General features: G+C 37.7%; 1 protein-coding gene across 5 annotated transcripts in view; it reads right to left on the reverse strand.

The window, feature by feature from the left end:
• The window catches only part of TBC1D22A (TBC1 domain family member 22A), a 5448426-nt gene that overhangs the window by 2923805 nt on the left and 2507571 nt on the right, over positions 1 to 17050 (reverse strand). For all 5 annotated transcript variants that reach the window (XM_044088378.1, XM_044088376.1, XM_044088377.1 and 2 more), the window contains one exon: positions 5275 to 5384. In XM_044088378.1, coding sequence (XP_043944313.1) covers positions 5275 to 5384 — 110 coding nt within the window. The remainder of the gene's footprint in view (positions 1 to 5274; positions 5385 to 17050) is intronic.

Consider the following 17050-nt stretch of genomic DNA (forward strand, 5'->3'; position numbering starts at 1 on the left):
ATCACAACACATTAACACATTTAAATAGAGGACCATTATAATCACATGATCAAGCCAGCCATTCAAAGGACCACTATAATTAAATATGCAAATTCAATTAAAAAATCTAATAAAATTAATTTTCATGCAGTTACTTGTTAAAAGCATAATACATAAGTATAAAAAAGTACAAAAAACTGTTACATATATATATATATATATATATATATATATATATATATATATATATATATATATATATATATATATAGACAAATAATTACATCTACACATTTAGAAATTTATAGTATTAAGTGTATAGTATTTCTAAATGTGTAGATGTAATTATTTGTCTCTATATATATATATATATATATATATATATATATTTATATATATATGTAACAGTTTTTTGTACTTTTTTATACTTATGTATTATGCTTTTAACAAGTAACTGCATGAAAATTAATTTTATTAGATGTTTTTAAATTGAATTTGCATATTTAATTATAGTGGTCCTTTGAATGGCTGGCTTGATCATGTGATTATAATGGTCCTCTATTTAAATGTGTTAATGTGTTGTGATTTTGTATGCTGATGAAGGGTATAAACCTGAAAGCTTCATTAAAAGTTTCTTGTTTGTGACTATCGTGTGCTGTGGATGTTAATTAATATCAGTCACAGATATGCCTAAATTCTTCCTTTAAAACCAAAACTACCTTAGGAAATTTTCATAACATCATTACTACATTTTAATAGTTATTATTAAAATTATTTTCTCAGATTTCCCATTAACACAGTTACTAAATCTTTAAATCATGTCTTGATTCTCATGCTAAATAATTTACAGTCCTTTCTACTCTTCCTTTTTGATCAGAGACACTTCACTCTTTCCTGCAGCAAAATCTGTTTTCCTTACAAATTTATGTTTTATTTTCTTTGTACAAACTTCAGTTGTTACAGGTGTATACATAAATGCAATGACTGTTTAACTTGTGACTGATAGCATGAATAAATATGACAGCATTTTGTTACAAATAGAAAGGCTGATCTATTCTGCTAAGGGCAAAATAATTAAAATACAAACTTGGGTAAATAGTATGGTGAAACATAACATAACTAAAAACTGAGAATAAAAGATTTTGCATTTTTATACTAGTTTGATACCAAAAAGTGCAGCAGGACACACATTTGATATCATCTCATAAAATACATTCTTACATCTTTCTACCTACTGATGGCACTCCAGGTATTTCCCTCTGGCTACAGAATAATGAGGAGGATATTATTTGCTATTCTTATATGTGTACTACTTAGTTTTTTTTAGCAGCTGATGAATCAACACATCATGAGAATTTCAAATATTCAAGCACTCAGTAGCTTCATTTAACTGTCCACAAAAGGATACTGGAATGGAAGGAAGGCTTAGAGAAAGTCAATGGAAAGGCAAGTCACATGGCCACAAAATAATATTTTTGACCAGAAATTAAAACAACAAAAAATTGTGGATTATTAATTATGTACTCTTTAATGGACTCACTAGTTCAACTTCTCAGCTGGAAAAACAACTGCACAATCATAACCCTACAGCAAAATTAATCTACCTTTCTCTGGTACCCGATTTGAGGGGTTTTCTTTTCTTTTCTTTTTTCAATAATACCAAGAAGCAAACAGGGTATATGCACTGTTGTTCTGGGTATAAGTTTTCAACATCCATCCTCACATTGCTCAAAGGTCAGTTAAAGAACTGAGTATTTGGCCTAAAACCCCCAGCCACCTTTTTCCCACACTCTCTGTAAACCATTAAGTTTTCTAGTGCTCCTTCCCTACGGTAATTGTCTTCCACAAAAGTCATTTTCATACACACACAATTCTCAGGAAAGTCTGGCAGAATTCCTCTATCTGCACAGTACTACTGCAATAACCCTGGAATGGCCAGGGATTTCCAGTTTCCTGCTGTTTTTAATTAAGCCAAAATATAAAATCATACAATCATACACATAACTTGTAATGCCAAGACCCAACACACTGGAAAAAAATGACCAAAAATGCAAGAGAACAGTAAGCATCAAACATCGCTCTTCTTGTTTAAGCTTGTTTTTATCAGGGGGCAAGCCCACCTGCACCAGTGATGTGGGGCACAAGGCCCCCACACACATCACAATCTTATATATACCAACTGCAAGATTGCCATACCTTGAAAAAAAGGAATATTCCAATAAATGCCCATCTTGTACTTAGTACTGGCCATTTTTTGCCAATTTAGTCACAGTATTTTGGAACTCACTGAAGCAGGTCCTGACCTTTCAAATGGTTATCATATATCTTCACTGGTAGAAGGACCAAAGAATCTAGCTAAGAGTATGCAGGAGTCACAGCTTGTTAACCTACAGTGGTAAATGATAACCCCTCTTGTTAGACAATAATTAGCAATAATACATCTATAATGAGAATAACAATCACGAGATCTTAAAGGTGAATAAATAAACTTTACTTAAACAATAAGGCAGACGTGCAGTTATAGATTAAATATATGGATGAACAAGAAAGTGCACAAGGAATATCACAATAAAAGTTAATTACACAGACAGCAATAATTAAAACCTCTACCTTGGCTAGTTACACATATCTAACCACATCTTACCTAAAGAGTACTGAAATTTTACTGTTATAAGTTCTTAAACGATAACAGGCAGAAACAACAAATAGCAAACTTCAGGGGAAGTTGCCGCATTAACACAATTAAAGCAAAAATAAGGCACATAAAGACTGTTATCAAATATTTATCCATTCTAGTTCCTCAGTTGTGTTACCCAGAAACAATTACAGCATATCTTTTTATAGAAAACATTACATCAGCTTATTTTAGTAGTTTGTATTCCACAGCAAAGGCAACTAAAACCAGTCCTTCAACCTGTAAAAGACAAATGATTAATTATATCAGTCCAGAAATGATGGAAGCTAGCAATACACAGGATCTCTTAACTGCTTGCATTTTAATGTCTGCTTTCTTTTCACGGTTCTAGTCTGCTACTTTGTTGTAGCACACTGTAATTATATTTTATGATATGCTAGAGGCTATGCCTTACATTGCAAACAGTAGATTTATGCATATTCCTTCACTTCATCTCCTTTAACATTTACAAGAGAAAAGGTTATAAGGTTATATACATTTTTGGGTCTATATTATAAAATCGAAATGAGTTTACTGCGAACGCTCACATGAACGAAAATGCCAGTAATCAAAGTTGCTATTGTGGGGGGGCTGCACCCCCCACCCCCCACTAAATATATAGTCTAACTCCGAGGTCACACTACAGTGAGGAAAGGGCAAATATCCCACTCCTCACTGTAACATGTCCCCACAATCATAGTTTCGATTCCCGGCATTTTCGCTCATGTGAGTGTTCGCTCTAAAGTCTTTTCCTGCATCTAAAATAGACCCACATAAGAAAGGGGAAAAATACACAGTATCTCTAAATTGGTCTTTCTGAGCACTGCATCAGCCTGGCACTGATCTTACAAAATATCTGGCTCTTCCAAATGAATAAATCTGATTTTCTATGAGTAACAAAGTATAATTTGAAAACTATGGTGAGACAAAAGTCACTTACATTTGTACTACACGTTGAATGTTATATCAATCTTTGCTGTATTCAAACCTGTGTCTATTTCTAATGAAAGTTCAAAACTGTATATATCTACACAAGCTACATACATGCTCTGTTTCTAAATGATGTTTATATAAGCTATTGTAAAGTTTTTTCTTTCATGTATGTACTATCTATAATTTATATTCCTTTAGGTATCATGCAACTGTATTTTATGTATATGTCAGACCCGGTGTTACATGTGGAGCTTTTCTACCTGGCCTTTGCTAAAAAAGGGTTTTATCCCAGCCATACTTTCCCTGTAAACAAACTTAAATAAAATAAATAAATAAATACATTTTCTCTTGGGCTATCTGTCTCGTATCCACATATCAAGTTATTTTTCTATACTTCAGTTTAAGAACTGGACAAATGCGAATTAATATCTCCTATAATATCTGCAAGACTATCTTAGACCCCTCCCCACTAATGTGTTCTAACCCTAACCCTACAAATTACCTTTGCAAAACCCTTTCCATAACACTACTACTACACAAGACATCTCAGACATTCACTTAATACACACAAGCAACACTAACTATTTTCCCTTACCCAGGCTCTATTCTATGCCTAACCTGAAAATACTCACACACCTACTCCCACCCTTAACACAACCTCAGTTACCACTTTTGGCAAAATGGGCATTCAGCAAAACAAATATTTGCTAAAAGCATTAGCAAAAATGAACTTGCAGTTCACTTTGCAAAAAACACACAGATACATTTTGTGTGTGTGTGTATATATATATATATATATATATATATATATATATGTATGTATAAACATATAAAAGCATACTCACAGACAGACAGATAACTTATTGGAGAGAAGGATGAGAAAAACTGACTGCTAAGATAAACAGCATACTATTTGAGTCTTCAGAAAGAAAAAAAATAATTTAATGCAAATAATGAACTAACATAAGATGTGGGTAACATATTTAATGATTTCCTTATACTATGAACAGCATGAAAGGTTTTAGTGAAATTTGACTCACAGTATGCCATCTTAAGTAGTTACTATTCTTATAATCCAGTTTTAAAATGAAATTTCTATTTAGTTGCATAACCTGTTCTCATCTTTGAAACAGTTTCACTAGTAATGTATGTCCATGGGCTTGCTGTTAATATGAACTGTGTAAAATAACAAAAATACCATACAAGACTGCTAGTACTTAGCAAGAATACTTACGTTTTCATGGTAGCTGGGATTTTAGACCACCAGCTTTCATTTTCAGCACCACCTACTTTGACATATTGCCAACAGCCTTCTCCAAGGCAGAAGTGCCTTCAAAGGAAATGCACTGCTTTTACTTTCAAAATTCAATCAATTAACATTACTGAGAGCTGCTTAGTACAACTTGTACTGGTGCAAAGTAAATGCTCACCAAGTCTCTGGGGTGCAAAACCCCAGTTTCATTCAGGCGTGTTACAGAAAAGTGACAAGAAAGAGTTTCATGAGACAAATGGAGCATATTTATCATTCTCTTTAATCAAGGGTACCGGATGATGGCACGGTTCTATTGTGGGATTTACACCTCTCTATTTCTGCACATGCATTCTTTTCTCAGCATCCCCAAGGTAGCACAAAGCCATGAAATTAATCAGTTATCCCCACTGGTGAAGGGCAGGAGGAATCAATTTACCTGTATGCCATCAAGCAACTTGCTCATGCACCAAAAACTGTCAGCTTCAATGTTCCGCAGCACTTCTTCAGGCAAACTGGAAACATCAAAATTTTCCACCTCTTCTTCTTCTGGGTAAAGGAAAAACAAAAGGCAAACAGTCAAAGAAAAGAAGCATAAATTAGCTAGGTTACTAGTATTGCTGAAGAAATGAAAGAATGTCGGGCAGTCATTCGGTAATATCAAACAAAATTCAGCAACAGAAACTTATGAAGGTGTTAATTTTTTAGTTACATTATCACATATGTTATGCTGCTATAATGCCTTACTCCACTTTATGATGAATTTCACTAACAAAATAATGTATAGCAAGCAACGTGCAATGCACAGTATTAACTTTTTTAGCTTCTGCGGTGGAGTACTGTACTTTATTCAGTCAACATATAACAAATAACATCATAAATATGTCGTGGCATACATTCACAAAATAAATATCCATTTCTTGCTGGCAACATACCACCTACTCAGACTGACCAGAGTAACCGATCTGTACTGTCATATTATATCACTTGAGCTGAGTCACACACACACACACACACACACACACACACACACACACACACACACACACACACACACACACACACACGCACACTTTTGAAGCAAAAGAGAAAATATAATGCATTTTTTTTAATAACAGACCTTCCTAAGTAGTGACTGCAGATCAGTTCATTAAGCTATTATATATTTGTTATTAAATCACAGTGTGTCTTATGATTCCTACAGTGTACAGCTTTTAAAAATCCAGTAGATGTCAGTACCACCTCTGACCTGCATATAAGCTACAGAAAGCTAATTATGACTGGTAACTTATAAGAGTGTACCATTCTTAATGCACAATTATAAAGATTTACGTATAATTCTTCTAGTCAGAGGAGTCAGATAGTCTTGGAAAAAGGAATAACTGCTTAATTTGACTGACTATAGAAATTAATAATTTCTGCTAATGTAACATTACTTTGCAATACTACCTGGGATATAAAGGTTCAGCTTCTGTGAAAGTGATCTGTATTTCTGGGTATTATCTCAAGGAAGTGACATTCTTTTTCAGCAATGAGATAATCTGATGTATAAACATTCATGATCATTAAAATAATTAAGGTTTAACAACTGAAGGCACAATCCTTCATTTTAACTTGCATATAAATTTTATCAGACTTAGTGTAATACCTTTAATCAGAGTAGCATGTATCTTTTAAAAAAAATATGTTCAAGTTTAGGACTATGTAAGACACTCCATAAATTGGCTTACACACGCAGAAAGCCTGAAAAGGTTTAGCCATATTTAATTAACTCAATGTCACTTTCCTGAAGTCAAGTTGATATAGCAAAATAAGAAATACCTTTTCAATCTTTCTCTGTAAAAAAAAAATATTTTCATAACTAGCAACACATTAGCTTACCTTTAAAAAATATGACACGCTATATGGATGCAACACCTTTTTATTTTTGCTGTCACATTAAGAAAGTAACCTAATATAATTAACCAAACCTACTGATACATTTAGTGACTACATTTAAAACAGGCAAACAGATGGATAGGCAGAGAGAGAGAGAGGATGATGCTGGGCCCAAATACCCTTATAATAATAAAATAATACATCAGGGAAAACTAAGAGCTGTTGCAGTTCATTTGTAGAACCAAGTAAAAAATTATCCTCAGTTATACACAAATAAATCATGCCCTCATATAAAAACACATGACGTAACCCTGAAAGAGTCTTAGTGTCACTTTAAGTTTCAAGAAACAACCATTTGTCACATAAAATAAATGTTTTGCTTGATAAAAGCTTAGTTAAATGAAAGGTACAGTGGTGCCATCTACCAAGATGCAGACTGCTGTCAATAAATGGTGATGTTTAGCATATGTCTCGACCTTACTATCCTGCTCTAAAAAATGCTGTTGTACAACCTTCTACACTTCAATCCTTCAGTTGTTCTCTGGAGGTTAAATGCAGACTCCAAAAATAACTCCATTGAAAAGCAAACCTTTTCTCATCAAGTCTACTCTTCCAAAGATTTAGTCGGAGGCAAGGTTTACATGTATACAGAAATATGAAGGAAATGTAAGTCCATTTGACATCAGATTACATGAGATATACCAAAATGCAAATATTACTTTATGTTTGAAGTTATAAGAAATAAAACTGTTTTATAGAAAAGAGAATGCATTTTTTTCTATAGTATAGTATGGTATGTTCTTTTATAGCAATAACCCATGGCTCAATGTGGGTAATGCTGGATTTACCCACGGCTGATGTGGTATGGTCATGAGGGCGAAGCCCGAGTGATCAAACAAAGCTAACAATGAACACATCCAGCCATGGGTTATTGGTATTATACAATGATATTATTTTAAAAAAGTAAATAATTTTTTTTTCTTAAATAATGTCTGTGTAATGGCTACGTGGTGTTCTTCCACTTTCTTTTAGCATCCTGCTGCTTTCTTGACCTATGTTCTCACACTTACACAGTACATCAGTGCTTTGGAAAGGAAGAAACAGAGAAAGGAAGATCTCTGTTGCTTTTTTTTTTTTTTTTAACATAAAGTTTGAAATACGGACAGTTCAGAGGTATGAAAGAGACAGGGCAGAAATACAAGGAAAATTGGGTACGTTTCTTTAGTTTTGCATAAAGTACCCAATTTACATTGTATTTCTGCCCTGTCTCTCTCATACTGATAAACTGTACAAGTTTCAAACTTTATACTTCTCGACCTCTTAGCTCAAGAAAACTGGAAAACCTTAGCAAATATTAATTGAAAAAAAGTCTGGGCTGACCAAGCATGCACGCTTTTGAATGTTAAGAGTCAGTCACTGTATATTTAAGCAATAACTGATGACGTGGTGTGGCATATTGAAGATTTACCCATGGATGGTGTGGTTTGAAAAGGAAGCAATGGAGAAAAGAAAGTCTCCGTTGCTCCATTTTTGTTTTCTTTTTTTTTTATTATTATTATTAAAAAAAAAGTTTGGGCTACTTTAGGGGTAAGAGAGAGAGAGAATGGAGGAAATGCAAAGAAAATCAGGTACATGTCTTTAGTTTTAAAAAACGTACCTGATTTTCTTTGTATTTCCTCCATGCTGCCTCTCGGGTATGTCCAGAGTATGGACTATAGTTTTTTTTTTTTTTTAATTTTTGTTGGGGGAAAAAAAAAAACTTTGGAATATATGAACGGAAAGAAGTCCGGGTGACCGGACCATTTTCAGTTGGTATATTATGGGATTTGCAACGGGCATGCTGATTGGGCTGGCCAATCAGCGTGCATGTTTTTGAACATTAATGGCCAGTCATTGTATAATAACTAATGTATGTTAATCCAGTAATTATTCTGATATAATTTAATAACTAGAGAAGTAATCAGTGAATCAGTAAACAGCACTACTACCAGACAATTTCTATGTCAAACGTAGAGCTTCCTAAATCGGAATATTGCAGCAGATTTAAAGCAAGTAGAAGTATAAAAAAGAACAGTGAATCCAAAACATATAAGTGCTTGATAACTTTTACTCCACACAAAGCATGTAAGTATACCGACTAGCTGTAATAACATTTCTGTTCTATCTTTAAAACCATTATCTTAAAGCTCTTCTTCTGCTTAAGCAGTCATTAAATTAGCAATAACCTATGTAACTATTTTTAATGACTGATAATTTTAGAAGAAAAAAAAAAAAAGATCCTCCATAAATAGTACATGTCAAGTTACAGTAAAAATGCATAATGCATGTTGACGTACAATATAGGTACATGGCATAAATGACCACAGTCAGAACACTGAAGTGATACAACAGCTGGAGAGACCACATATAGTCCTTATCAGGTGAACATAGAAAACTAGCAAGCAAAATAAGATATAAACTCACACATCTGACAGAAAAACTACTTTACTCTGGTCTTGCTAATTTTACGGATAGCACATAAATTAAGAGTCTAAGAATCAATCCACTTAATATATTGGAAGGAACAACCAGCACAATTTTGCATAGCAGCATGATCACATGCCAAATAATGTACAATATAACAGTACAAAGCGTGTTCACATGATGAAGAGTTTGTCCATGAAGCGGCACACTGCTTGTAGATTTGTGAAGACTGGGGGGGGGGGCTCCCTATTATCAGCCTTGTAGGATATTTAATCTGGAATCAAAGTACTCAAGGGGAAATCTCAGCACAAAGTGACTAGTGACATATTCAACACACTGTGGAAAAAAAACACGCCAAAAGCTAGTCTCTAAACCAAATTAAACAGAACCTGACCAACCCCACCAGAAAACACTTAGCCACTACCTTCCTCCTCCCTTGCTTCCTTCCCTCTATTTGGCTCCAATCTTCACAAACCTATAAGCAACACAACAAACCAAGCAAGAACAATGTTAACACAAAATAGCTAAATATGCGGTCAATGATCGACACAGAACCCACCACCACTCTCTCTTCTTAAGGAACTAAACTGGCTAGAATTTTTTCCTTACCCAACCTATACCTAACATCTAACCATACACAAGCTCATCTAATGCTGCTGCCCCAATTACTGCACCCCATCCATACTCATCCAACAATACTCTCCCTTCAGATCCTTATACTCCACTGACAAATTCCTTCTTGTCACTACAAGATCTAATAACATCTTTGGTGACATACTTTACTCCAACTATCCAGCCAAAGCCTGAAATTCCATTCCTCTCTGTCTCTAAAACAGAAATAAGATCACATACCATTCAATTCCATGTTAAAGTCACATTTAACCAAATCAAGGATATTCCTATGTTCTTCTTCAGGATAGCCAAAAAAAAAAAACAATCCTGTCATAACCCCTAAGTTCCCCATCTATCAACTTCTCAGCCTTACATTTTCCTGCTGTAATTTGCAAGTAGCTTCCTCACTCTTACTACAAACACCTCTTCATCAGCACAGTTTCTAGTCTATCTTCCCAATATAAACCCATGCTATTAAGTCACTACCCTCTCCTTAAATCTTAACTTGTAGAAAGTCCTATAATACAGAATGACTCACTTATCTCACCTACGTATTGTTTACTTATATGGGATTCTGAAATTTGTATTTCTCTTTCTGCCTAGTTTAACTCACCTATAATGTACTGCATATATTCTGTAATGTATATATTCTGTGTGATTCATGTATCTGTATTTTGTAAAGCTTTTCTCTCCAGGTCTCTGCTGAAAAGGGGTCTTGGCCAGTCTGACTACCCAGGTCAACAAATGAATACATAAATTCATTGACTAGTATGATTCAGTGCTATTTACCATGGATTAAAAATAACTGGTAGAAAACAGTAGCAGCTATCCATTCTTTGCTTAAGTGGAATGAGGAGTAACAAAAACGTAATTCTCAGTATCAGGGAGGGATGTTCCTCGCAATGACGTATTTTCAAGAGGGATGCACATCTTTTTTTTCAGACCTGTTTCCCTTAATAAACTGAAAGGGAAATTTTTATTTAGTAATTTTTCATAATTAAGTCAGTGTTGACCCCGCACTGCTAATACAGCACTAATTTTAAATGTTGTGTAGCTTTACAGCATTTCTGGATATTTCTTGTCTAAGCTAAGTTTGCTAAATTTTTAGTTTTATCCCTTTCTTAACTGTCTTCTATGGCATTCCATGTAAGGTATTTTACCTATATGTAATGGTCTGGGGTTTGATTCTCACAGTAGTTTCTAATTATATGCCCCTGTCTCTTTTGCTACAAAAGCCATGCCAGAATTGGAAAAACTGAAGGCTTATTGGTGTCAGAAAGAGTTACAAGTCGAAGCACTATTTGAGGAACTTGTTGAGGACAGTCAGCAGTAGCTGGAAGATCATGTGTCCAGCCAGAGCAGGAGACAGAGGTTATGTTCTATAGAGACACTGCTCAGGGAGGAAAGTATAGTTGTGTAAAACCTTACCATAACAGTAGATGTCCTTCTCTTCACTGTTGCAATATTCCTTACAATAGGGAAACTGTCAAGGGTGGCCTGACGTCCAGCCAGTATTCCAAAGCCTTTAGGTTGCTAAGGGTTCATAGGTTGGTACTACGCAATCGGCCCTAGGGCCTATACAAGCCTAGCCATAACAATTCCCTGGCTATTTCCTCCCAGAATATTTACTTCCCTGGTCCCCTGTCTAGCAGGGTGACTGATGTGATCCCCAGGGTGAATTTCCTATCTCCCATCCAGTCGTCAAGGTTCCTTTTGAAGAGGGCCAAAGAGGCGCTCAGCTTCACATGTATGGGCAGTCTATTCCAGAGTATGGGGAGTCTCATGGTCAAGAACCTATCCCTCCAGCATGTTTTGTTCATTGTGATGACCTGGTTTAGATCCCTAGAGCATGTGGCTCTGAGGGATTGGGATTTATTTAAGTGTAGTATGTCCAACAGCTCTGGGTTTGACATGACTTGCATGTTAAGCAGAGATCTCCTCTGAGTAGGCGATATGCGACAGAGTATAGATGGAGTTTTTTTTGATAGTCAGCATAAGGCATCTGCTTTAGGCTTGTGATTTTTTTAGTGAGGTATTTCTGAGGCCTTTCCAGTTGTTGCCGATGTCTTGCGAGATACTCTTATAATGGGTCTAATGAGGGATGAGTACAGTGTGACAATGACCTCCTTTTTTTCTGGATGAAAAGCCCTTAGTGATGAGGTGTGCCACATATAAGGATTTCCTGATTGTTGTGGCAATGTGGTTATCGAAGGTGAGACCACTGTCCACCTGTGTCCCTAAGTCCCTTATCACACTTTTGGTGTTTAGTGTACTGCCACTTATGTGGTAATTCATGGGTACATGTTTTTTCAGAAAGGGGATAACTATACACTTCTTGGCATTGAGCTTGAGCCCATGGCTCTGGCACCAAGCATCTGTTTCTGTACGGCCCTTTTGTAGGATATCCACATAATTTGGGGATTCAATAATGGCTCCCAGTTTGCCGTCATCTGTGAACTTTGTTAGCCAGAATCCCTTGGTGCTGGCCTGTACTTCAGAGAAGTAGATGCCAAACAAGATCAGTCCCAGGACTGAACCCTGAGGTACTCCACTTGTCACTTGTCTGGAGCTGGATTTGGATTCGGCTACTTTTACAGTGTGGGTTCTGTCAGTAAGCCAGTTGGCAACCCATCGAGTGATGTAGGGATTAATGCCCAGCTTAGTAAGTTTATCTATGATTCCAGAGTGGGAGATGGTGTCGAAGGCCTTGGCGAGGTCCAGATAGGCTGTGTGGACCCGCCTTGCCCTTGTCCACAGCTCTGGAGACTGATTCAAAGAAGTCAATCAGGTTGAGGAGACAAGATCGGCCTTTTTTAAAACCATACTGGGTGGGGTCCAGTGTTTGAAGGTTGACAATGTCTTTGTTTATAAGTTCCATGATAATGCATTCCATGGCTTTGCAGATCAGGCTCGTCAGACAGCTGGATCTCCCCTTGTGGAGTGGGATAACTGTAGCTGTGTGCCACTCATTGGGCATGAAGCCTGAGGTGAGGCTATGATTAAACATGACACTTAGGTGAGGTGCCAGTTCATTTTGTAGTTCATGTAGTACACAGCCCAGGATGTTGTCTGGTCCCATGGATGCTGTATTCTTAGCTTTGGAGAGTGCATTTTTTACCTGTGTGGCTGTGATTACTGGAATTTGGCAATCTTTTGGTACTGAGATGGGCCCTTTAGGGGGTGAGAGGGGGGTGAAGTTGGCACTGAATCGATCTGCCAGGATATTGGCAATATCCTTGGGATGAGTATATTTAATACCATTCTGCTGCATTTCAGAGCAGATCTGAGCATTGCCATTTAGATTCTTGACATAACTATAGAATGCCTTGTGGTTGTCCTTGGAATCTTTGGCAATTTTATTTTCGTAACTAGCTTTGGAGGATTTTATGAGGGATCTCAGCTTCTTACTGAGGTGTATTTTGCATCCTGGGATTTTCTTCTTTTCTGCAACAGTTTCTTCCTTCTGTTATATAGTTTGTTTATGGCAGGGGACCACCAGATTGGCTTCCTTTTTTTGGAGGAGAGCACCTTGGTTCTATCTGGAATGAAACGATTCACACATGAGTGGATGTGCTCGTACAGTGCCTTAGTGTAGGATTCAGCAGTCAAACTTTCAGTTCCCGTCTGCATGGATGTCATGAAGTTTGTCACTTCTGACTTGAGTTGCATGAAGTTAGCTTTGGAGAAGTTTTTTATGGAGGTTTCCCTACTGGGGGGTGGGGGTGGGATGTGGACGTCAAGGGTGATTAGCTTATGGTCAGACCTGACCAACAAGGGGGTGACCACTGGTGTGGAGCATCAATCTCCCATGTTGGTAATGACCAGGTCTAGGATATTTGAGCACCTGGTGGGACTATGGATTAGTTGATCCTGGGAGTTGGAATTTATGAATTCCAAGAACCTCTAGACAAAGGTGATGGTACCAGAGTAGTTTTGCCAATTAATGGCAGGATAGCTGAAATCACCCAGTACTAGGGTGTTTAATTGTATCTTAATATTTTCCAGTATGTTTAGAAAGGTGTAGTGAGAATCTTGGGGCATGGTGGGGGATCTGTAGCAAGCTACAATTTGGATTGCAGTCTTACCTACTGTTAGTTGCAACTGTAGAATTTCAGATGCATTGTGTTGGGCAACTAGCCTGGAGGTGTGAATATCCTTGGTGAATATGGACACTCCTCCACCTTTAGTTTTATGGCCCTGGTTTGGTGGCCAAAAAGGGTAGTAAGAGTTGTAGTATGGTATGGCAGGGGTGCTCTCTGGAGCCTTGAACCAGGTCTCAGTTACTGCACAGATATCGATGTTCTCCATTTTTAGGAGTGCTTCGAGAGAGTGCATTTTGAGGTTTAGACTTCTAGCATTGAGTATAATTACCTTCAGATTTTACATGCTTATATCTGTTACGGTGGTGGTTTTGTCCTTTGAGCCTTGCCTAAAAAAGCCACTATATGGTTGGCAAGAGCCTTAGCCCATAACCTGAATCCCAGGGGGGACAGGTGCAGACCATCTCTGGCAAAGCCTCGTGGTTTGTCGATCATGTCGTCCCAGGCAGACAGATACTTTATCCCCTTTGAATGACCCCAGAAACTTAGCCAATTGTTGAAGTCAGTCATTTTGTCCTTATACTGTGGTATCATTCTGAGCGAAGGCAGGATGCTACTCAGGGCTAGGGTCATACCTGCCTGGGCCACACGATCTGAGAGCTCTTACATTCTCTTTTCATGTAGTCCAGGGAGGTACATCTCAAGTCATTCACTCCAACATGGAAAATGACAGAGTCATATTTGTACTTGTTGTGGAGTGACTTGAGTGCATGCGTGATGTGATGGATCCTGGCACCTGACAAGCAGCTGACTGTAATTTTCGCCTTGTTCAGCCTGGTGAGTGGGACATCATTGTGCTTGACTATAGAGTTACCTGTGACTAAAGTGTTGGATAGGTTGTCTTGCCTTAGGTGCTGTGGTTGGGTGGCACACTGGTGCTGTGAGCTATGTGACACTTTGGTTGTGACTGGTGTTTGTTTGCATTTCAGCTTTGGAGGTCCTTGTTGCTAGGGCAGGTTAATGTTAAGGACCTCCACATAAGTGGGTTTAGTGTTACTATGTGTGGATGTTAGTGGCATGAGTTTTGAAGGGCTATGTGTTGCTTGAGGTGTAGTGCAGATGTTAACCTTCTCCTCTTGACTGTCTAGCACAATCTTGGGTGGAGAGAGCTTTGCTTCCAGTTTGGCTATGTACGTGAATCTCTCGCAGGTTGTAGTGTTGGGTGGTAGGAGGAGAGGGTTGTTTGTGTACATGAGGCAATTGCTGCATTGCCCCAGTATGCCCAGATTCACCAGGTAGACAGGAGAAATCACCGGAAGCTGACCCTTGGACATGCCTGGTTCGGTGTTTGTTTTGTAAAGTACAAGAGCTGTTTTCCCTTACCTTGGCAAGGTACTTTGCAATTATAGGCTGTTTATTGCCTACTATTAATTTCTCCTTATTAACAAGGAGAGTTGAGTGCTTGTATCAGTTTAAGGCTTTGTAGTGCTTTCCAACAGGTTTTAGAGCAAGTGCTAGTCACAGAGATTCAGATTTTAGTGCTACTACTGAGAAACCAGCTAGTTCTAAGGGAAAGTTTGAAGAGCAGAATTTCTGGCACCGAGAATAGTTTAAAGTGCTTGACTAATAAGCTAATAATAGTGCAGGAGAGCAGAGAACTAGCAGATCTAAGGGAAATAAATTGAAGAGTACCGCTCAGAAGCTTACAAAAAGTCCTGGATACAGCAAATCTGTATCTGGGCTACACTAGTGCCAGAAAGGCAGGAAACATTTTTTTTTGCTCCCTGCATACAGCACAGGGCATACAAGTAACATCCAGACATACCATTCTCAGAAATGAGAGCACCTGTAGGAGTGCCAGTCCAAGGATTACAGACATACCAGGTACATTCAGAAGGGAAAAGAACCAGGGGGAGGAGGGAGGGTGCAATAGTGAAGCGAAGGACATCTACCATTATGGCAAGATTATACACAACTGTACTATGTTCTTATCTTTCACTGTTGCAGTATTCCTTACAATAGGAAGAGTGCAAAAGCTCTAGAAGAAGAGAGGGAGGAGGATGAAGGAACAACAGAGCCCTATAGGAACCCATGAGGGTTGGCCCCAGCAAAACCAACACTATCCTTGGATATCACATCCAACTTATAGTGCTTGGTAAAAGTATACATAGAAGTTCCGGTACTGCCTCAAGAACAGAGTTAGTATCTAAACCCTTGAAAAAACACCAGAAGAAGCCACAGCCTTAGTAGAATGAGCCTTAACTGAAGAAGGAAGGCTCTTGCCATAAAAAGAATAACAAAAAGAAATAGCTTTAGGCAGCCAAGAAGAAATAGTTTGCTTGGAAATGGCCAATCACAAAGATCTAGGATGAAAAGAAACAAAAAGCTGATGAGATTTATGAAAATCCAAATAAAATCTGAGTTGTCTATGCACATCCAAACTATGCAATACCTCACTAGCAGATTGCAGTGAAGGGAAAAAGTGGGCAAGTGAATACAACAAGAGACAACACATTCACCAATTTGGGCAAAAAGGAAGGATTAGTACGAAGGGACATCCTGTCCTTATGGAAAACTAAAAAAGGAGGGACAGCCATAAGGACTTGAAGAATAGAGAACCATCTGACAGAAGTAAGGGCAAACAAAAGAACAGTCTTCCAAGAACAATGCTACAAGGAAGCTGAATCCACAGGCTCAAAAGCAGCCCGAGTTAATTTTGCCAAAACAAAATTAAGTTCCCAGGAAGGAGATACAGGTTTCCTGGGAGGTCTAATATGAAGGATGCCTTTAAGAAACTGTTTAGCCTCAAATCTAAATGCTGAACGAAGTGCTAGAGGAAGACAAGCAGAAAGAGCTGACAAATGGGCCTTAACAGAAAAATATGTCAACCCAGCATTGGGCAACTCACACAGATAAGACAGAATCAGAGAGACATCCACAGAAAGTGGATCCAGGTTACTACAAAACACCAAACAGAAAACCTCTTCCATTTGGATAAGTAGGATTTTCCTAGTAGTGGGTTTCCGGGCCTCCTGCAGGACCCTAACCACATCCTCAGAAAAAAGTTGTCTATATGGAATCAAATGCCTATCACCCACAGAGTAAGCTGAAGAGTGGACAGGTGGGGATGGATGAGAGATCACTTGTCTTGTGTGAGTAGGTCCACCCTGTGAGGTAACTTCTGATGACTGCCCTTGGGTAAATGCAAAAGAGGAGGGAACC

The sequence above is a fragment of the Protopterus annectens genome, chromosome 11.part0, assembly GCF_019279795.1.
Source record: "Protopterus annectens isolate FY-2018-M chromosome 11.part0, PAN1.0, whole genome shotgun sequence".
NCBI lineage: Eukaryota > Metazoa > Chordata > Ceratodontiformes > Protopteridae > Protopterus > Protopterus annectens.